General features: G+C 31.2%; 1 protein-coding gene across 1 annotated transcript in view; it reads left to right on the forward strand.

Moving 5' to 3' along the window:
* Window positions 1-23,988, forward strand: part of LOC128858864 (serine/threonine-protein phosphatase beta isoform) — a 115,242-nt gene that overhangs the window by 20,975 nt on the left and 70,279 nt on the right. Inside the window, exon 2 of the mRNA XM_054095407.1 lies at window positions 10,550-10,831. Within this exon, the coding sequence (XP_053951382.1) occupies window positions 10,550-10,831 (282 nt within the window). The remainder of the gene's footprint in view (window positions 1-10,549; window positions 10,832-23,988) is intronic.

Here is a 23,988-nt window from a genome sequence, read left to right on the forward strand (position 1 = left end):
AACATTCTGAATTCAAAAATAACAAACAAATTTTAACTAAAACATAAAAAAACATTTTGAATTAAAAAATAATAAAAAGTTTTGAATTAAAAAATAATAAAAAACTGTGAAGAAAAAATTAGTAAAAATATTTTAAATTGAATAATAATAAGAAATCTGGTGTTAAAAAACAATATAAAATTTTGAATTAAGAAATTTTGACTTAAAAAATAAATTGAATTAAAAAAAAAAACAAAAATGTAATTAAAAAAAAAATTAAAAAATTTTGTCGTAGAATATAATAAGAAATTTTGAATTTAAAAATAATAAAAAAATTTTAATTAATAATAAGAATAGAATAATAAGAAAATTGGTGTTAAAAAATAAATTTTTTGAATTAAACGATAATAAAAAAACGTGAATTAAAAAAAAAAAATTAAGAATTTTGTCTTAGAAAATAATAAAACATTTTTAACTAAAACATAATAAACTATTTTGAATTAAAAGAAAATAAAAAATTTTGAATTAGAAAATAATTAAAATAGCTTGAATTAAATAATAGTAAGAAAATTTGAATTCAATAATAATAAACAAATTTCAATTAAAAAATAATAAAAAATTGTGAATAAAAAAATAGTAAAAATATTTTGAATTAAATAATAATAAGAAATCTGGTGTTAAAAAACAATATAAAATTTTGAATTAAGAAATTTTGACATAAAAAAAAATTGAATAAAAAAAAAACAAAAATGTAATAAAAAAAAAATCAAAAAATTTTGTCGTAGAATATAATAAGAAATTTTGAATTAAATAATAATAAAAAATTTTGAACTAAAAAATAATAAAACTTTTTGAATTAAAAAAGTAAAAAAATTGTCTAAAAAAAATAATGAAAAAAATTTGAACTAAAAAATAATAAAAAACTTTAATTAAACATTAGTAAAAAAGTAAAAAATTCTGAATTAAAATAGAAGAAAAATTTGGATTATAGAATAGAATACTAGAAAATTTTTCACGAAATCATAATAAAAAATTTTGAATTAAAAAAAGAAGTAATTTTAATTTAAAAAATAATAAAAAAATTGAATTAAAAAATAATACAAAAATTTGAATTAAGGAATATAAACAATTTTGTAAATTTTTTTAAATATATATAAATAGATAAAACTAGAAAAAATAAGAAAAAAGAAAAAAAAACCAAGAAAAGGAAAAAAAGGAAAAAAGAAGAATAAAAACAAATAAATAAATTTAAATAATGGAATTAAAAATAATTTATTAAAGAATAAAAATTAAGAAATTGCAGAGTTGGTATAAAAAAAAAAACGAAATAAAGTATAAAAATTAATATACGCTCCAAAATGATATAATGAATGGTAAAGTACTAGAATTTTAATGAAACAATATGAATTATAATGATTTATTGAATTACTTGAAAAAAAAAGGTATAAAAAAAGAGAAAAAGTTAAAATAAATAAGAAAGGGTTTTCTGATATCCCCAAGCACGTAACTGTTTCTAGTTCTAATAGGAACGACAAATAATACATTTTCTTTTACCATCTCCAGCATCTCAAACCGCTGAACAGCCAAACTCACCTGATCCGAATATGAAGTTAACCGGACATATATAATATTAATTTGCCAAATTCAAGAGCGCAGATTGCCACTCTAACTGAGCATTGGCCTATGAGCAGGCGCCCACGCGCTTAAAGGCTGACGCAATGATTATTGCAGAAGTCGTAGGCATGCAAATGAACGAAAGAACAAAGAAAAATTGAACAGTTGACGGTTGTGCAGATATCCAGTTTTAATTAGGCACTGGATTCCACCCTGAGAGCATTCGAATGGAAAATTCAGCAGAGACGATTCGACCACAGTCTCCACAATGTATTCTTTTTTATCAACTGCCTTGCTTGGTAAATGCTTACTGAGGTCTGTGGTATCAAAATAGCACTCACCTAGTTGCTGCTTGGACGTAACCACAACCATTAGGATGGTTATCTTTTTTCGCAAATCCCAACTCGAAGGCAGCAAAACAGCAACATTTAACTCAAGCGCAGATAAGAGAAATTGGAAAATTGTTGTAAAAGTTCTGGAGTGAGCGTGTAGAATTTGATAGTTTGAGATGATGAGGATAAACGCACGAAGTTGAAAGTTTTGTTGAGAGTGTGAGTGGTGAAAACCGCAAAGCGACAGACAGGAAGCGCATAAAAAATAAATTGAAATAAATGAAGGAAAAGGTAGACGAACGGAATATCATTAGATGAAAAGTGGCGTCTAATCGAGAGAAGGTAACTAAGGAGGAGGTGAGTGAAAGAGGTGGGTGAGTAGAGAGTGAAGTGTAAATTGTGATGCATTAATGCACGTTGATGAGGAAATAGCTGGCTGTGGCTGTTAAAAATTTTCAGCAAACAAAATGACGAGGGAATGCCAGCTAGTGAATTTATATGGAAAAAATATTAGCAATCAATCTTATTTCTGAAATGAAGCAAACAAAAAAGAGAAAAAAATGCTCATATATAAAGCGTTTACATGCGAAAAAAATCCGTACGCAGCGCCTCCTCTGGAAAATTGAATAAAAATGTAATCTCAGCAAGCAAATCATCGTAGTAGTGAACAAAATTCTACGATTCGATTTAACTGCAGTAAAATGTTGGGAAAAAATTCAATAAAAATGAAATTCAAATTTTGTATTATGTATGTATGTTTGAATTTGGTGCAGATGTACTTGGAATGCAGATGAGCAGCAGTCATACACACTGCAAATGGCTGCGTTCAATTCCACTTCAATTGAATTCAATTAATATACAATGGAAATCAGGTGGCGGAAAAGGGGGGGAAATGGCTCGAGTTCAATTAGAATGATAGTTGAAGGAAAACGCAAAAAGCGCCGCATGGAATGACAGCAAGCTGATGAATGCAATGAGCGTTTAATATGGCTACGTAACGGTTTTTAAGGTAATTACAATTTATTGCGGCCGAACGGCATACCAAATAGACACTTTGCATAATCTAAGTTTGTATGCAATTCTGTGTGTTTGGCAATGTTTTGCTGATAAGGATTAATCAGACTTTTGATTTGAGTGTAAAAAATATCATAACTAAATGCCTATGTTGTTTAATATTTTGGGGATTTATATTAATCGTTTGAAGTTTCTGTGAGAAAAAAAAACATAATATAAATAATATTAAAAGTGAAAAAATTAAATAGAAACAAATTTAAAACATTTAAAAAACTATAATAAAAAAATAAATAAATTAAAAAAGATAATAAAATATTAATAAACTAAACAAATGTAATAAAAAATAAATAAAATTAAAAGTATAGACAACAAAAAAGTTTTTTTTAATATATATTGAAAGACCAATTAATAAAAGCAAATTCCAACAAAAATTTAACTCAAATAAAAAAATTCCAAAAAATTACTTAAATAAAAAATAAAATAATTAATAAAAAACAAATAAATTAGAAAATAGCTTTATAAATATATTGATATTTTAGATATTTTTTATCCAATATTTTACGGATTTTTATTAATCGTTTGAAGTTTCCATAAACAAAAATATAACAATTTTATGGCAAATAAAATTAAAATTAAAATAAAAAATAGTTTAAAAAAACTAAAAAACACGCTTTTATTACTAATCGAACTAAAAAGTAGAAAATAAATTTTAATGACAAAGAGACCTATAATGAAGTAATAGCAAATCGAACGATCAGTCATAGTCAACTACCTCAGAACAGAATTATAACAAAAATTAAGATACAAATAGAGTAATTCAAATTAGAGTTAAAAGCGTGGGATTAAAATTTAAAAATGTATTAAACCAATTAAATTCAGAAAAACAAAAAACAAATAAATTAATTCGGATAATGTATAAACAAATAAAAAAAATGAGATTAAACAAAAATGAGAACAAAGAAAAACGAACTGTATTACAATATTTAATTAACTAATAAATATTAAAAAAAAAAAAAATAAATGGTTAAAAAAACTTAATGAATAAAAATATTGCATAAATAAACAAATTAAATAAATAAAGGATTATATAAATAAATAAAAAAATTAAATTAATTAATAATTAAAAAAATATAATTAAAATTTTTTAAGCAGAAAACTTAATTAATAAAACTAAAAAAAGTAATAAAAATTAAAGCAAAAATTATTTTTTTAAATGTATTTTTTTGTATTTAATTTTTTTAACATATTCCAAAATTTTTTTTTTTAATTTCTTTTATCAATTTCAGAACATTTTTACAACCTATATAAAGGTATATTTTTTTTTAGTTTTATTTTTTCTAAAATTATAAATATAGTTAAATACATTGTGGAAATTCTAATGTTTATGGAAATCTGTAAGCAAATATTTTTATTTATTGACCGTGTTTATACGAGTATTTTGCTGTATTTTATTTTATTTTTTCCCACGAAATCAGTTTTTGATTTCACGTGTCCTTCATCGTGGCATGAAATCTGTTGTACCTCACTATTTGCTTTACTATTTATTAGTTAAAAGCTTTCACCTTTTTTTATGCGTCTCACCGCCCCCTCAATCCGAACGTTGGCACAGGAAAATTTTTCATCATCAGCAACATTTTTCACAAATGTCAGCATTGACATTCGCTCGTACATTCATTTTAATGACAAATATCAGAAAGAGTTAGTGCAACGATAAAATGTTGGTATAAATACCCTAAAGGGAAATTTGCTGGCTCAAAATTGCGGAAACTTCAAGAGAATGACGAGTTTCCAACTTTTGTTTCCCATAAAAGGGAATGGTGTGGATAAACTTTTTAATTAATTTACGAATGGAAAGTCGCAAAATTTTCCATCTCGCGGTTTTTTTCGCTATTTCCTTTCATCTGGTTTCCTTGCATCCCAGTTTTTTTGTAGATTAGCCAAATTTGTATAAGTTGGGTACCTATTAAGAATTTCATTCACTTTTCAAGCTAAAAATACATTTTTTTAACTGAATTTAGTTAAACCAAATTTATTCAACTGGTACAGAAACCAGTCATTACCACACTGGGGCTATTTTGCCTATTTTGTACTAGTTGTGGGCTAGACTTCAAATTGTAAATACTTTTTAGTTGAATCGAATAGTCAAGAAAAAAAAGATTTATTTTCAACTGGAGCACAATCTGGTTACTACTGAACTAGTTTGCTTTTGAGCATAGACAACACTAGTTGTGAACTAGAGTTAAATTGAAAAAATGTTTTAATTGAAGAGAAGTTTTGGCCAAACTTGTTTACTACTACACTAGTTGGGAACTAGTCGTAGACAATTTTTTTAATTTAAGCAACAGAAAGTTAAGAAAACAATAATTCTACAACAGCTACAACTGCAACCTCAGAATACAATAAATTATTGTACATAGCCACGGCAGCAGGGCTTATTTTTTATAATTTTTTTTTTATAATTTTAATTATAATAAACATGTATGTAAATACATAATTAAAGCCTAGTTATTTGGTATATGAGTACGAGACAATGAATTTTGATTTACTTACAGCTGGTGCATGAACTAGTTCTTATCAGACTGGGGGTCTTTTGTGCCAATTCGTACTAGTCCAGAACTGGATTCAAGTATTTTCAATTTAATTCTTATTTGCAGCAAATTAGAGAAGGAAATTGTTTTTTTCTTAACTAGGTCCTACCAGACCGGTTATCTTTTGTGCCAATTCGTACTAGTTGCAAACTAGTTTCAAGTATTTTCAATTTAGTTCTTATTTGAAACAAATTAGTCAAGAGATATTTTTTTAACTAGTTCTTACCAGACTGGTTGCCTTCTATGCCAATGTGTACTAGTTGCGAATTGGATTCAAGCATTTCCAGTTTAATTCTTATTTGCAGCAAATTAGTCAAGGGATTTTTTTAAACTAGTTTTTATCTGACTGCTTGTCTTCTATGCTAATTCGTACTAGTTGCGAACTGGGTTCGAGAATTTCCAAATTAGTCAAGGAATTTTTTAAACTAGTTTTTATCAGACTGGTTGTCTTGTATGCTAATTCGTACTAGTTGCGAATTGGGTTCGAGAATTTCCAAATTAGTCAAGGGACTTTTTTTAAACTAGTTCTTATCAGACTAGGTGTCTTTTGTGCCAATTCGTACTAGTTCAGAACTGGATTCAAGTATTTTCAATTTAATTCTTATTTGCAGCAAATTAGAGAAGGAAATTGTTTTTTTTTAATTAGGTCCTACCAGACCGGTTATCTTTTGTGCCAATTCGTACTAGTTGCGAACTAGTTTCAAGTATTTTCAATTTAGTTCTTATTTGAAACAAATTAGTCAAGAGATATTTTTTTAACTAGTTCTTACCAGACTGGTTGTCTTCTATGCCAATGTGTACTAGTTGCGAACTGGACTCAAGTATTTTCAATTTATTCCTTGTTTGCAGCAAATTAGTCTAGGGATATGGATCTTTACCTTAACGAGCAAGTTAGTTGGGTATTGTGCCGCTAGTTTAGTCTTTCTCAGCAATTATCAATTACATACATAAATGTATATTTATTGTATAATGCACTTGTATTTGTGACTAGTAATGATTTAAATGCTGCTACAGCAAAAACTGCATATTCTCTTTGGTTAGCGAATGTCAGGTTGCTTTTAGTTAGGGTTGCCATTACTAAGTGCAAGTATTTTCTGCCCCCGCATCGTCGTCATGTGTTGATACATGAAATTTGCTATACCTAGTTGAAATGAATATTTTATTTCGCCATTGCTGTTGTTGTTGTTGTTGTTCATATGGCATGCACTTTTTCACACTTTTCCTGACATTACATTTTTTAGCTTTTATTTATACCTTTTTCTACTCTTCATATTTGCTACTCGTTAAATTTTGTTTAGCTTTATATTTTTCACTCTTACATCCATTTTTACGTTTCATTTATTTCAGTTTATTATTTTAAATTGTTGTTTATTGTTTACTTACAAATTCAATAATGCATTGGAATGCTTTGCTGCATTTCTTGTTGTTGTTGTTGCAGTTTCTCTCACATTTTTTCACATGTGTCGCTTCGTTTTACAATTTCCTCGTTGTTAACTCTTTGCTTTTTTTGCCTGTCAGTTTTGTAATCGCCCACTAGTACAATGTAAGCCATGACAAAAACAACAACAATACCAGCAGTGGCAACCATAAATGAAAATTAAGTGAAATATGTACAAAATTAAATTGAGTTCAGCTTATATGTGGAAAGTTCTTTGTGGAAAATTTTTTATTAGAAAAAGTTTATATAGGAAAAGTCCAAATTTTTGAAAACAAAAAGCGTCAAGCTAAAAGCCATGCCGACAATAACAAAAATCGACTGCCAAACAGTAAGGCAGCAACAATAGTGTCGCACTAATACGTGACTTGTAAACAATCAACAGGCCTTTGCTGCAGGCCGCGCCGTATTACTTTTATGTAACAACTTTATTAAAATACTCATACATAAATATGTGTATGTATATCGGTTTGTTTGTGCCTGTGAACTTGTGGGTATTATTGTGCGCGTATGCGCACTACATTTCTAATAGCTGTAAATAATTCACAGGTTGCATAATTTTTTATTGTTGATAAAATATTGATAAATTAGCTTTGCTTGGCGTGAAAATAATTCATTGCAACACAAGCGAGTTAATAAAAATATTGCTTTAATTTTTTATTACTCGATATATTTTCTAATACATATATATGTATGTATGTATATATGTATATTTGTTTCGCGAATGCATACTAATATCAGTACAGTTCCACCAGCATTCAAGTTTCGTCGCTCTCTTTGAGGTCAAAAAAGATGTCGTAAAAAGTAGTTTTTTCCTTTAGCCGAGGTTAGGTTTAGAGTAAATGGATCTAGTGGCTATAGAAAAAAATTAAAATAATACAAAAAAAAAAAAAATTACGAATAGTAATTAAAAACATAATAAATTAAAAAAAATAAAATGAATTTAAAATAAAAAAAAATTGAATTTTAAAAAATTAAAGAAATAATTACAAAAAAAATTCACAAATAGTAATTGAAAAAAAAAAAATAAAAAAAGTAAACATTAAAATAAAATAAATATAAGGAACATAAAAACGTAAATTTGTAATAGCCAAATATCTATCTACACTATTTATATATCGTCCCCTTAGTATTAAAATAGCCTATAAATTTTTTGATGTTTTGAGAAAATGAATTTCAAAATTTTTGTCGAAAGTAGCTCTCACTCAAATCTCGTTATGTCTGTAAATATTTATTATTTTTTGACTGAAGTTTTGACCCACTTTGTGGAACTAGAATTTGACAAAATTTTGACCACATATAAAGTCGACGATGGAGAATGCAAAAATTCAATAAAAAAATAATAGCCTATGAGCACATAGGCTATTGTTATACTAAGGGGACGATATATTATTAATTTCAATTATTTTCTCACAAAAATATATAGGACTATGAATAAGTTCGTGCGGTTTTACAACAGATGGCGTAACTTGATTATTATTCCATCGATCCACATTTCCAAACATTCATTGGAGAGCTACTGTCGTAAGGCACAAACGTCAGTATAAGTTTTTTATTTGAAGCGTAAACAACAATATTTTTACCACACTTGAAAATGTCGAATTTCGTGCCAAATAATGTGTTTTTGCGGGGAATTCTTCTTCATTATTTTAATATGAAGAAAAAAGCAACCGAAAGTCATCGTATCTTGGTGGAAGTTTATGGTGAGCATGCTCTATCTGAGCGAACGTGCCAGAAGTGGTTTGCACGCTTTAAAAGTGGTGATTTTGGCTTGGAAGACGAAGAACGCGAGGGTGCGCCGCCAAAGTTCATGGATACCGAATTGGAGGAATTGCTCGATCAAGATCCGGCTCAAACGCAAGAAGAGGTTGCAAAAACTTTGGGAGTTGATCAATCAACCATTTCCAAACGTTTAAAAGCCATGGGAATGATCCGAAAGGTAGGCCATTGGGTGCCGTATGAATTGAAGCCAAGAGACGTTGAACGCCGTTTTATGGCATGCGAACAACTGCTTCAACGGCACAAAAGAAAGGGTTTTTTGCATCGAATTGTGACTGGCGATGAAAAGTGGGTCCATTACGACAATCCAAAACGTCGGGCAACGTATGGATACCCTGGCCATGCTTCAACATCGACGTCGGCGCAGAATATTCATGGCCTGAAGGTTATGCTGTGTATCTGGTGGGACCAGCTGGGTGTTGTGTATTATGAGCTACTGAAACCGAATGAAACGATTACGGGGGATGTCTACCGACGACAATTGATGCGTTTGAGCCGAGCACTGCGAGAAAAACGGCCGCAATACGCCGATAGACACGACAAAGTTATTTTGCAACATGACAATGCTCGGCCACATGTTGCACAAGTGGTCAAAACATACTTAGAAACGCTCAAATGGGATGTCCTACCCCACCCGCCGTATAGTCCAGACCTTGCGCCATCCGATTACTATCTCTTCCGATCGATGCAACATGGCCTGGCTGACCAGCACTTCCGTAATTACGATGAAGTCAAAAAATGGATCGATTCGTGGATTGCGGCAAAACCGACCGAATTTTTCACAAAGGGAATCCGTGAATTGCCAGAAAGATGGGAAAAAGTAGTAGTAAGCGATGGACAATATTTTGAATATTAAATTTGTAACCATTTTACGTCAATAAAGTTTCAAATTTCAAAAAAAAAACCGCACGAACTTATTCATAGTCCTACTAGTTAGTTCTATAATATAGTTATATCATAAAATCAAAAATTTAAATTTTGTACAATATTTATGTAAATATGAAAAAATTTCGAAAAAATCTCAAACTTTTTAAGTCTGACGGCGCCTTTTCTCCATATACAAAAACTTTCTATATTCATTATATGAAGAAAATGCGCAACACGGTTAAGGAAAAAATTTATTAAAAATCAACGAGCATTTTTATGCACTAGAATTAACAAAATTTTGTAAAAATTCTGAATAAGGTTGAAACTTTGCTTAAAATTAGATGAATGCTAAAAAATTTTGCATACAGTTTGAACATGGATGTATGTATGTGGTTTTTGTTATAGAATACAAAATATTTTTTTAAAAACAATTATTAAAATTATTTAAAAAAATTTGGAAAAAATGTATCAATATCTGGTTATTTCACAAAAAAGAGGCACATCAAATATTTCTTCATATAATTTCGTTAAGAACTTTTTTCTGAGTAGGTACTGCGTGCATGCGTCGCTTTTTAAATTTTATTTATTTATTTACTTTTTTTCTGAGTTTGTTTTTCGACCTAAAGTATGCTACCCCCACCCTATTTAAATATTCTAGTTTTTTCCATACCTTTAAACTAAGCCCCAAACTTTTTGCTTTTTTTCAATGGTTTTTATTAAATTATTAATAATTATAAACTTTTTAGAAAAACTTTATTTAACAATTTTAAATTTTTTTCTACGCTTTTAACTAACACACCTAAAAACGAAACTAACATACAAACAAAAAAATGTGCATCACAACAAAAACAAAAACAAAAAACCAAAAAAAAAAAAATGCACTCGAAATCGGTACTAATTGGCGACTTACAAACAATTCATGGCACTCTGCGCCCATCCAGCATTCAAAAAGCAAAAAGAGGCTGAAGAGCAAGCGCAAAAAATGCTCGTCGCTCAGCATATGCTGCAGCTGCAAAAGGAACAGCAAAAAACTGATGCACAATCGCCAAGCGAACCGGAAGATCTGCAGGAACAGGAACGCCGGCTACTCGAACAATTCGCTTTGTCGCCGCCAAGTGAGACGCTCATCTCGGAAGAGGGTGATCAAATAACGGTGCATCATCCGCGTGAAGAACCAAAGAAGTCGAAGTTGAAATTGCGTGACTTTTTCGTGGCCGAATTTGGTATTTAAAAATTAGTAAATTTTCACATTTACAACACTTGGCAAAAAAAAAAAAAGATCTATTTCAAATTTCAACACTAAAAAGTACTTACTACACTCTCTGTGCCACAAGAAGTCCTTTTGTTGTACAAAGTAATTGTTGTTGTAGTTATTTTGCACAAATTACGCAAACTGTCGTATTTCAGCTTCCTTTATGTAGAGTGGGAAAAAAATATTATATATATCTACATGTTGCTACGAAGTGCTCATATTCGTATGCATACTATTTGCAGTAACTGTGCTAGCTTGTGTGCTGATACCTAATTATTGCTGTATTCCCTTTACTGTGAGTGTAATTGTTAATGTCGTGTCGTTGTGTAAGTTGGTGAAGAGTTTTTTAAACACAAACTGGGTTGATAATTTTTTTTAATACAATTTTATACAATATATATTTTTTTTTATTAAATTTTCAAACGGCGCAATAGCTGATTTTGACTAAGATTGTATAGAAATATAATTTCATCCTTAGAATTTTTATAACTTAGAATTTTTTGTTGCAACGATTGATTCGTGCCAGAGGGAAAAGCCCATAATTGAAGGGTTTGAAGAGAAAACAAATATTTTAGTCCCTATGTGTTGATTAAAATAAAAAGAAATCATTCATGGTCCACAGCAGTTCTGTATGAGGCCCTGGTGAAAAAATTAGTACTCATACTCTTGTTTTTCTCTGAACCATACCGACCTTTCGGCGCAGCTGGCCAGCCTCACCTCAGTGAATTTATACTTGCACAGTTCACAGTCCAAAAACAACATACAAAAAAAAACAATAATAATAATAATAGAAATAATATATATTATAAAAAAAAATAAAAGTAATTTAAAAAAAATAAAAGAAAATTAAAAAAAAAATAATAGAAATAATGAAGCAGTATTTCCGCGCAGAGAAAGAAAAAATCGTGTCAATGTAATTAACGCTTTTATTCTAAATGCCGTTTTACATTTTTGGCATCGTCTACTATATAATGTATAATTGTTTTACAAAGTACATAGGTTCCATGATGTACAAATGTTCGTATAAGAGAGCAGGATTGGTTTGCAGAGTTGTATTTAGAATTCACCAAGTAATATAAAAAATAATAAAAGTAATAAAAAAAACAATAAAATAATATACAAAATAGTAATCAAAATAATGTAAAAAAATAATAAAAATACGGCGGCCGCCGTAGCCGAATGGGTTGGTGCGTGACTACCATTCAATAAAAAGAGATTCCCCAGCAACTTTTTTCATTAAGAATTAAAATATAACTAATAGTTTTAATATTTGAACATTTTAAATATTGAAAAAAAACCGAAGATAATTCCCTTGCAAAACTTTATTTACCAAAAATTATCTTTCTCACAAAGCTTTTCCACAAAAAAAAATTTCCCTAAACTACGTTTTTTATATATTTTTTCCACAAAATCTTCTTTCTAACAAAATCTCTATAAACATTAAAATTCACCGAAGGCATATCACTTAAAAAACTTGAGTGGAAGTTTTTCAAAAATGACAAAAAAAAATTTTTTTTACCAAAAATTTGTTCCAAACTTTTTTTGACCAAATTTAAAAAAACAAAATGTTTTTTCTTCTACTAATTTTTGTTTTGACCAAATTTGTTTTTGGTACAAATTTTTTTTTCAAAATTTTTTTACCAAATTTTTTTTTTGTTAAAATAAAAAAAAATCTCTAAACAAAGTTTATCATATATTAAAAAGAATTAATTTTTTTTCAGAAATGACACAAAATTTTGTTTCCTTACAACAATTTTTTTTTTTTTTATTTTCCCCGAAAAACAATTCTCAAAATAACTGTTTCGTAAAGAATTAAATTTTTTTTTAAATTTTTCCATGCGCTGATGTTTTATAATTTTTGGCTTTTTGGTGTTCGCATTTCCTCCCTATAACAAATCAAAAGCTTTGTTTTTACTATATGGAAATAATACACTCGTGGAAAAATTATTAAAAATCAAAGAAAATTTGTAATTTCCTCAAACTTGCACTTTATTACGCTAAAATTTACTATAGTGTGCTATAAAACTTCTTCTTCTTAATTGGCGCGATAACCGCTTACGCGATTTTGGCCGAGCTTAACAAAGCGCGCCAGTCGTTTCTTTCTCGTGATAACCGGCGCCAGTTGGACACACCAAGTGAAGCCAAGTCCTTCTCCACCTGATCTTTCCAACGCAGAGGAGGCCTTCCTCTTCCTCTGCTACCACCAGCTGGTACCGCATCGAATACTTTCAAAGCCGGAGCGTTTGTATCCATTCGAACAACATGACCCAGCCAACGAAGCCGCTGGATCTTTATTCGCTGCGCTATGTCTATGTCGCCGTAAAGCTCATACAGCTCATCGTTCCATCGCCTGCGATATTCGCCGTTGCCAACGTGCAAAGGTCCAAAAATCTTACGCAGAATCTTTCTCTCCAACACTCCAAGCGTCGCTTCATCGGATGTTGTCATCGTCCACGCTTCTGCGCCATACGTTAGGACGGGCATGATGAGAGTCTTGTAGAGTGTTAGTTTTGTTCGTCGAGAGAGGACTTTACTGCTCAGTTGCCTACTTAGTCCAAAGTAGCACTTGTTGGCAAGAGAGATTCTACGTTGGATTTCAAGGCTGACATTGTTATCGGTGTTAATGCTGGTTCCTAAATAAACGAAGTCTTTTACAACCTCGAAATTATAACTGTCTACAGTGACGTGAGTGCCGATACGCGAGTGCGCCGACTGTTTGTTTGAAGACAGGAGGTACTTCGTTTTGTCCTCGTTCACCACCAAACCCATTCGCTTTGCCTCTTTATCCAGTTTGGAGAAGGCAGAACTAACAGCGCGGTTGTTAAGGCCGATGATAACAATATCATCGGCATACGCCAACAATTGTACGCTCTTATAAAATATTGTGCCTGAGCGATTAAGTTCTGCGGCTCGTACGATGCTCTCCAACATCAGGTTAAAGAAGTCACACGACAGGGAGTCACCCTGTCTGAAACCTCGTTTGGTATCAAACGGCTCGGAGAGGTCCTTCCCAATTTTGACGGCGCTGCTGGTGTTGAGCAACGTCATCTTACATAGCCGTATTAGTTTTGCGGGGATACCAAATTCAGACATAGCGGCATACAGGTAACTCCTTTCCGTACTGTCGAATGCAGCTTTGAAGTCGACGAAAAGATGGTGTGTGTCGATTCTCCTTTCATGGGTCTTTTCCAAGATTTGGCGTATTGAGAATATTTGGTCGATGGTAGACTTTCCAGGCCTGAAGCCACACTGATAAGGTCCAATCAGTTGGTTGACGGTGGGCTTCAGCCTTTCACACAATACGCTCGCTAGAACCTTATAGGCGATATTTAGAAGACTAATCCCGCGGTAATTGGCACAAATTGCAGGATCGCCCTTCTTATGGATTGGGCAGAGCACACTTAAATTCCAATCGGCAGGCATGCTTTCATCCGACCATATTTTGCATAGGAGCTGATGCATGCACCTTACCAGCTCCTCGCCGCCATGTTTGAATAGCTCAGCCGGCAGTCCGTCGGCGCCCGCGGCTTTGTTGTTCTTTAGCCGTGATATTGCTATTCTCACCTCGTCATGGTCGGGTAACGGAACGAGAATTCCGTCGTCAACGATTGCGGTATCGGGATCTTCACTTTCTCTATGACATGCGCAGCTGTCACTGTTTAACAGGTTCGAGAAGTGTTCCCTCCATAATTTAAGATTGCTCTGTACGTCAGTCACCAGATCACCGTCTTTGTTCTTACAGGAAAACGCCCCGGTCTTAAAACCTTCTGTAAGCCGCCGAACTTTCTGGTAGAATTTTCGGGCGTTGTTCCTATTGGCCAGCATCTCAAGCTCCTCGCACTCACGTATTTCGGCCTCACGTTTCTTCTGTCGGATAATACGTCTCTCTTCCTTTTTCAGCTCTCTGTAGCGATCCCACATGGCTCGCGTTGCGCCCGATTGCAGCGTGGCTCTATAGGCGGCATCTTTTCTTTCGGCGGCAGCATGACATTCCTCGTCGTACCAATTGTTTTTTCGGGCTCGCCGGAATCCGATTTCTTCTTCGGCGGCGGTACGTAGGGAACGAGAAATGTTGCTTCATTGCTCGCGCATGCCGGTGTGTTGGGCAGTGCTCTCCGAGAGCAGGAGTGAGAGTCGAGTGGCGAATCTTCTGGCTGTCTGTTGTGATTGCAGCTTTTCGATGTCGAACATTCTTTGCGTAGGTAGATGTACGTTTTTTGCTGCACAGAGGCGTGTGCGCAATTTGGCTGCAACAAGGTAATGATCCGAGTCGATGTTGGCTCCTCGGATCGTACGTACATCTAATACACTAGAAGCGTGTCTTCCATCTATCACAACATGATCGATCTGGTTTCGCGTTTTTCGATCAGGGGACAGCCAGGTAGCTTGGTGTATCTTTTTATGCTGGAATCTGGTGCTGCAGACTACCATGTTTCGGGCCCCGGCGAAGTCGATCAGCCTCTGTCCGTTGCCGGATGTTTCGTTGTGCAGGCTGAATTTTCCGACTGTGGGTCCAAAAATTCCCTCCTTGCCCACCCTGGCGTTGAAGTCGCCAAGCACGATTTTTATGTCGTGGCGGGGGCAGCGCTCATAGGAACGTTCCAAGCGCTCATAGAAAGAATCCTTGGTCGCATCGTCCTTCTCTTCCGTCGGGGCGTGGGCGCAAATTAGCGAGATGTTAAAAAATCGCGCTTTGATGCGGATTATTGCGAGACGCTCGTCCACCGGAGTGAACGACAGTACTTGGCGACGAAGTCTCTCTCCCACAACAAATCCGACACCGAATTTGCGCTCCTTTACATGACAGCTGTAGTAGACGTCGCAAGGTCCTAGGTTTTTCTTACCTTGCCCCGTCCATCGCATCTCTTGGATGGCAGTGATGTCAGCCTTTACTCTCACGAGCTATAAAACTGCATACCAAAAAACTGCATATGATTAAAACTTGAAATTTTTTTTAATTAAAAAATTATTATTTTTAATTAAAAAATTATTATTTTTAATTAAAAAATTAATTTTTTTTTTAAATTTGGCGAGTCTTTATAAAGCTTGTACAAAGTATGAAACTTTGGTTTCTATGGGTTTATAAAAAATAAATTGTCAAATTTAAAAACAAAATAACTACAATAAATAGTCAAAAGTTCTTAAAATTTTGAGAACCTAATTTTCTTCCGCGTGCTACAGCCGAATTTCTTAATAGAAAACATAATTTGGGAGTTGCACGTGGTAAGGGACTTAGTCACAACCTATGTATAGTAGCTTCAGAGTTTATGATGTATTTTGCTATCTTAAGTTTATTGGTTTGGGTAGAAATTGTATTTGCTTACTTAATTTGTATATAAAAAATGTGTATATAATCCCTTTTCAACTTCACTTACTCAATTCAATACTTGCTCATTTTGAAGTTTATGTATTATTCTTTTCCGTCTCAATTTCACTACTTACCTTCAGTGACCTCCATTTGTGTGTTACCCTTCACAGCATAAGTAGCCATTACTCTACTCAGTCGCAACATTAGAATAATAGCCAAATGACCTCATTATTCATTCAAAAGTATACGGTGGGGATGCCCTTCGAAAATAACTAAGTACTCGTACACTGATTCATATCTAGATAAGTACTTTTGCAGGTAAGAAATTAAATGTTGGAAAAATATGTACGAAATCTAAGCAACCTTCACATTGCTGCGGCAAGGATTTCGTGTGCAAAAAAGTAGAAAAAGCACGCAATTGCTTAACAGAATTCGCAGAGCAGTCACTCCCATAGCGAGTTGGTAGATTAATGATTAGTAGAGCCAAATCACTGGGTACATTAGCTATTTCCTGTACTTAGGCGCTACTTGCGCGCATATAATTCGTCGTTACGTATACGCAGTGGCGCACCATATTATTACACTACTATGTACTATGTACATGAAGTGATTATAAATCAGCAAAGTCAATGCCTTTGATTTGACATTCATGAGTTACAAATCAAATTTGATTAGCTTTTGATGAAGTAGAGGAAGGAAATGGTTAAGTGCAGGGGCAAGGATTTTACTTGAATTTATTTCTTAGTTCCCCAACATTGCTTGCAAACAGTCTAATAGTTTAGTATTGTTTTATTAGTAAACTATTATTATGATTACGATTTTCCTCTATCAAATCATGACACGAAATGCAATATAAATGAAATACAATATTAAGAAGGCAAGTGTTTGATGTATTTAATGTTTGCACGCGATTTTGTGCAGTGGAAGGAAGGGTGAAGAAAGAAAATCTGGCAAAATAACGAAATAATAAACAGACTCGAAAACATATTTCTGAAGACGTCTCTGCAAAACTCTTGAAGTACATGCCTTCAAATTTCTTAATAAAGTCCGTTGTAGAATTATAAAATAGGCATACGGTGACAAATTTTTAGTATTTATTTTTTCTTTTAATTTTAATTATTATTATAATTTTTTTTTTAATTTTAGTTATTACAATTTTTTTTTAATTTTAATTATTACTATTTTGTTTTAAATTTTAATTATTATTATTTTATTAATTTTTTTTAAATTTTAATTTTTGTTTTTTATTTTTTTTAAATCATAAAAAACTGTTTTTAATTCTAAATATTTTTTTTTTAATTCTAAATATTTTTAAATTTTTTATAATATGTTTTGAATTTTCATTACTTTTTTAAGTTTAATAATTTATTTTAATTGTAAAATTTTTTTTTAGTTTTAATTATTGTTTTTTTTTTAATTTTAATTATTGTTTTTTTAATAAATTTTTGTTTTCAATTTCAATTATTTTTGCTATTTTATGCATATATGAATTTTTTTAATTATATTACAATATTATTTTTTGTATTTTAAGTACTTCTTTGTTTTAATTAAATTTTTTCTTTTTTCAATTTCAATGACTTTTGTTATTTTAAGTATATATTTTTTTAATTTTAATTATTATTTTTTACTGCAATTATTATTTTTTTTTGGATATATTTTTTTATTTAAATTATAATTTGTTTTTAATTTAAATTATTATTCTCTTTTTATAAAAATATGGTTCTTTCAACAACAAATATCAAAATCAAGTTTCAAACTTTGAGCAAAATTTATAAAAATTAGAAAAATTTTCATAAAACTTTCAAATTTGGTTTTTTTTCAGAACTAGAAAAAAATAGGTGTGCTGTTTTATAGCACTTTAAATTTTAGTTTATTAAGAATTTTTTTAACCGACGGTATTACGCATTTTCTCCATTTTAAATCATTTCAGACCTTCGTTTTTTTCTAGAACTTAATGGGCTATAAAGTTGCGGACCCATATATTTTCTAAAAGTCCTGATCAGAGGTCTAAAGTCAAGTGGTTCAAAATATGCGAAACATTTTTTATATGGAGAAAATGCGTAATACCGTTGGAAAAAAAATTCTCGAAAATTAACCACAACTTTTAAGCACTTGAAACTTGCCTTAAAATTTTATGAGCCATTAATTTGCATGCCCAACTTTTTTTCTAATTCTGATCAAAAATATTTAAATTTTGATAATATTTTTTTAAATTTAATTTTTTCATAAATTTAAATTTTTTTTATGAATTTGAAAATGTTTTTATAAATTTGAAATTTTTTTTTATAAATTTTCCCCAAAGTTTGAAACTTGGCTTCCTATGCTATTTGTTGTACTTCTGTGGCTGCTGGGTATGCAAGAGACAATGTCGGTTCTCATGCGATAGAAAAAGCACCGCAATTTTGCCAAGGATTTCAGGGTCATAAGAGGTTTTCGTGATTGGCGAGTCCTAAAAACAAGCAAAATCAAGTGGTTTTCATAAATTTCAGCGAGAAATTCCTCCGCCTTTTCCAGCTCAGATGCAAAAGACTAATCGCCTACTCATCTTAAATTTATGGATTACTGAAACCGAAACAAATAAAGACATGAATAAAATAATTCTGATAAACTGAGAGGTCCTATGCTCCAATTGGGAACAACGGGTAAATACATATAATATGTATACAATATGAAAGGTTGGAAACTTTCAATTAGTGTGGTAATTGCAAACTTATTTTCGCGACCCAGTCTAGTATGCACTCAAACTTTTCAAAGCATTTTTTTTTTGGTAGATTCTGCTTGTTCGTTGAAAACTCCTTGTCGGTTGTAAATAAAACTATAGTATTTGTAGATAACTTAATCACTTAATCAGAATAACAGTCAGCTAGCGCAATGGCGTATGGGAATAAGCCTTTTATGAGTGCATAGTTATGACAACTTATATAGCAGCTGAAAGAGTGAACTGAACTATTTTGCGATTTAGCTCGGCAGCTAAGATATTTTTGGAAATTTTCTCCAAAGCAGGTATAAGTTGGAGCTTTCCATTGGGTTACCTATATCCAAAGCTATTCCATAATCAGGACCACCCCCTTATGCATACCTTGCAATTTACTACCAACCGAACTTTTAATAAACCGTGCGCTTAATCGTCGAATTTTCTGCATTGAATTATTGAAATCCAAGACTAAACACTTACTTTGTTTTATATTTGGCTGCTTTACCTAAGTACAAATAACTGTAATATTACTGCACGAAATTTTAGCACGCGACAGCAAATTAAAATGAAAAAAAGTCAATCATAAACAATTCCCATTTCATAAATTTTCCCGAAGCTGTGACATGAAAATTTTTTGTAACCAAAAATATTTGCTTTATTAATAATCAAAACACTTGGTGGAGCGCTCAGCGCGCTCAGGTAGTGGGCATGAGTGCTAAATTGTCACGTCAAAGAGTAGATGCCAAGGAGGGAGTAAAATATGAAATGATATCGTTAAATAGAAGGCAACTTTGCTAATGAACAGTTCACACGATATTTTTTATTGGCGATGGTTAAGCAAAGGTTTTCGTTCATTTGCTTGTACTTGCATGCACTCGTACATATCTCCATAAGTATCCATATTTGTTCAATTCATTTTTACTATTTTTAAAAGTAGTTTATTCAATTTGAGTTCATGCCAGAAAAAAATGTAGAATCTATGTGAGAAAATAGGGTGTGTATGTGGGCGTTCAATCGCTGATTAGCGACAAGTTCTGCTTGGCGGAGAAATGCTACTAAAAATATTTGTTTTTAAGTAAATAAAGCGCTCACGTGCATTTAAACGTGCCGCACCCCCATTCAGACAATTTTTTTGAAAGCCAGTCATGCCGTTGTGCTAATAATACGTCCAATTGTTTAAACTGTGGATGGTGGGGGCTGCTGGAGAGGCTGATGCTATGCCGGCTTACCTTGAATAGAGCACAATGTGTGTAGTCGAAATTAGCGCTGTAGCCGTAGGCTTGGCTCTGTGTGCCTGGGCGCCAAATGGCACACCACTTCTATGCATCTCGTACATAATCGCGCCTCACCAGGTTGCCTGTCTGGTCATTTTGTACCTCTTCACTTATCTCACTTTATTTGACCCCACTAACATTCGCCATGGGAATATTTAATTTATTGTATATATAAATAAATCTAATTGGAATTGTGTGAGTAAATTATTTCATAAATCAAATATCTCCTAGATACATAGGTATATATCCCAGGAAGCAAAACGTTGGGCATTTGCGCCTGAAAAAAACGCATGCGAAAGCTCTATACTGACTTCTACTTTCATTTTGATGCAATGAACTAAACTCATCCGGTGAAATGCGGAACTAAATAAAAAAAAATACAGACTTTGCTCTGTAAATTTCTGTTTATTCTTGGTTGCATAGCTAGCGCTGTAACCTAACTATTCAATTTTTTAAATTATTATAAATTTAAATTTAATATAATAGGACTATGAATAAGTTCGTGCGGTTTTACAACAGATGGCGTAACTTGATTATTATTCCATCGATCCACATTTCCAAACATTCATTGGAGAGCTACTGTCGTAAGGCACAAACGTCAGTATAAGTTTTTTATTTGAAGCGTAAACAACAATATTTTTACCACACTTGAAAATGTCGAATTTCGTGCCAAATAATGTGTTTTTGCGGGGAATTCTTCTTCATTATTTTAATATGAAGAAAAAAGCAGCCGAAAGTCATCGTATCTTGGTGGAAGTTTATGGTGAGCATGCTCTATCTGAGCGAACGTGCCAGAAGTGGTTTGCACGCTTTAAAAGTGGTGATTTTGGCTTGGAAGACGAAGAACGCGAGGGTGCACCGCCAAAGTTCATGGATACCGAATTGGAGGAATTGCTCGATCAAGATCCGGCTCAAACGCAAGAAGAGGTTGCAAAAACTTTGGGAGTTGATCAATCAACCATTTCCAAACGTTTAAAAGCCATGGGAATGATCCGAAAGGTAGGCCATTGGGTGCCGTATGAATTGAAGCCAAGAGACGTTGAACGCCGTTTTATGGCATGCGAACAACTGCTTCAACGGCACAAAAGAAAGGGTTTTTTGCATCGAATTGTGACTGGCGATGAAAAGTGGGTCCATTACGACAATCCAAAACGTCGGGCAACGTATGGATACCCTGGCCATGCTTCAACATCGACGTCGGCGCAGAATATTCATGGCCTGAAGGTTATGCTGTGTATCTGGTGGGACCAGCTGGGTGTTGTGTATTATGAGCTACTGAAACCGAATGAAACGATTACGGGGGATGTCTACCGACGACAATTGATGCGTTTGAGCCGAGCACTGCGAGAAAAACGGCCGCAATACGCTGATAGACACGACAAAGTTATTTTGCAACATGACAATGCTCGGCCACATGTTGCACAAGTGGTCAAAACATACTTAGAAACGCTCAAATGGGATGTCCTACCCCACCCGCCGTATAGTCCAGACCTTGCGCCATCCGATTACTATCTCTTCCGATCGATGCAACATGGCCTGGCTGACCAGCACTTCCGTAATTACGATGAAGTCAAAAAATGGATCGATTCGTGGATTGCGGCAAAACCGACCGAATTTTTCACAAAGGGAATCCGTGAATTGCCAGAAAGATGGGAAAAAGTAGTAGTAAGCGATGGACAATATTTTGAATATTAAATTTGTAACCATTTTACGTCAATAAAGTTTCAAATTTCGAAAAAAACCGCACGAACTTATTCATAGTCCTATTAAAAAAGAATTTTATGTATTTGTTTATTTATTTAATTAAATTTATAATAATTTATAATACGATACGCAAAAAATTCTCCCAAGATTACATAAAATTTCTTGTGTCAGTTAGTCTTGAATAAGTCTCGAAATATTTTTTTTAATTTCCTTTTCAAATTTTCAATTCTTCACTCAAATTTCTCTTTCAATTTCAATTTAATTTGAAAAGTTTTTGTTCATTGGGTAATTCAATTCGTCCCATGCACTGTTTTTCCCTTCTATAATATTAAGCACCGAAAAAGCATTCAAATTATAAGCTACCGAATGTCAAGGTCACCAATATACATATATTTAAATGCATATACATACTTGCATAGTATATGGACGGTGTATTCATTCAGTCAGTCACCTGCTGTCATCCAATCATCATTTACTCCAACGTTACTTGTGAACTTATATGTGTATGTGTGTGCCTTTCAAATAATATAATAGTTTTTATTGTGCAGACATTCTCCTATGATTGAGTTTATATGAGCATGTGTGTGAGTGAGCACTTCATCAATTTAATGCATTTGGAATAGGCAAATAATGGCATTGTAATCGACGTTGTTTATTAGTAATCAAAATAAGGATTGTTTGACATTTCTGATGGGGAGAAAATTAGAAGAAAAATATTTTACCTTGATTTCGATGTTGATATGACAAGTGGGCTTGAATTTATTTCAATAAATATGAGATGGACTTGATTTGTGGGTATGAACAGGGGGAAATTATTAAGAATTTTAATTTATGGTGAATGAATTCATTGTTTGCACTGAAATCAAAAAGTTAAGCACAAAATCAAAACGATCCATAGGGCAAAAATAAAGTATGAAAATTTTAGGGGGTACATTTTTGGAAAAAATAATTATTATGAAATGAAAATAAAAATTCTAAATAAAAAAATTAAAATAGTAAAAGAATGAAGCAATGATACAAAAATAAAGTAATAAAAACAAAAATAAAATAATAATACAAAAAAATTTTACAAATATAAAATAAAATAATTATGAAAAATAAAACGATAAAACACAAATTAAGTAATAAAAACAAAAAATAAATAGTGCTAAAAAATAAAATAACAGGGAAAACCTTTATAAAAAAATTGAATTGAACTAAAAAAAAAAATAAATAAAAAATCTAAAAAAGAACAAAAAAAAATCCAAAAAATATATAAAAAAAATAAATAAAAAAAATATTAAAAAAAACATAAATGAAAAAGAATTAAAAAAATTAAAAACAAAATTTAAATAATAGGAAAATAAAATAAAAATAATAATAATAAGGAAAACAACTAATAAAAGCAAAAATATTAAAAAAACTAATAAAATAATATCAAATTAAAATAATGGAAAAAAATATAAAAAAATAAAATAATACCAAATTAAAATAATATAAATAAAATGAAATAATATAAAAATTAAAATAATGAAAAATAAATAAAATAATATCATATTAAAATAAAAAAATAAATAAATAGAATATTAGCAAATTAAAATAGTGATAAAAGATTAATAATGAAAAAGTCTTTAAAATGGATGAAAAAGATTAGAGAATATGAAAACAAATAGATCGAATTTTTTTTAAACAGAATAAAAATTTTAAAAATTAAAAAAATAAGAATAAAAAAATTATATTAATTAAAAATAAATATAATGATATAAAAAAATAAAATAAAATAATATATATACAATATATAAAAAATTAAATATATATATAAAAAAAATGTAAAAAATATAAAAAAAAATTTAAATAATATAAAAAAAATTTAAATAATATAAAAAAAAGTAAAATAATATACAAAATAAATAAAATAATATAAAAAATAATTTAAGTAATATAAAAAAGTAAATAAAATAATAGAAAAAGTGAAAATGGTATAAAAAAATATAAACAAAATTTACTGATATAAAAACAAAAATTAAAAATTAATCATAATAACAAAACAAATAAAATAGTAATTCATCTAATATAAAGTTAAAAGTAAAAAAAAAAAAATAAAAAAAATTAAATAAAAGAAATAAAAAATAAAAAAAATAAAAATATAATATAATATTATGTAAAAA

Source organism: Anastrepha ludens, chromosome 3 (assembly GCF_028408465.1).
Source record: "Anastrepha ludens isolate Willacy chromosome 3, idAnaLude1.1, whole genome shotgun sequence".
Lineage (NCBI taxonomy): Eukaryota > Metazoa > Arthropoda > Insecta > Diptera > Tephritidae > Anastrepha > Anastrepha ludens.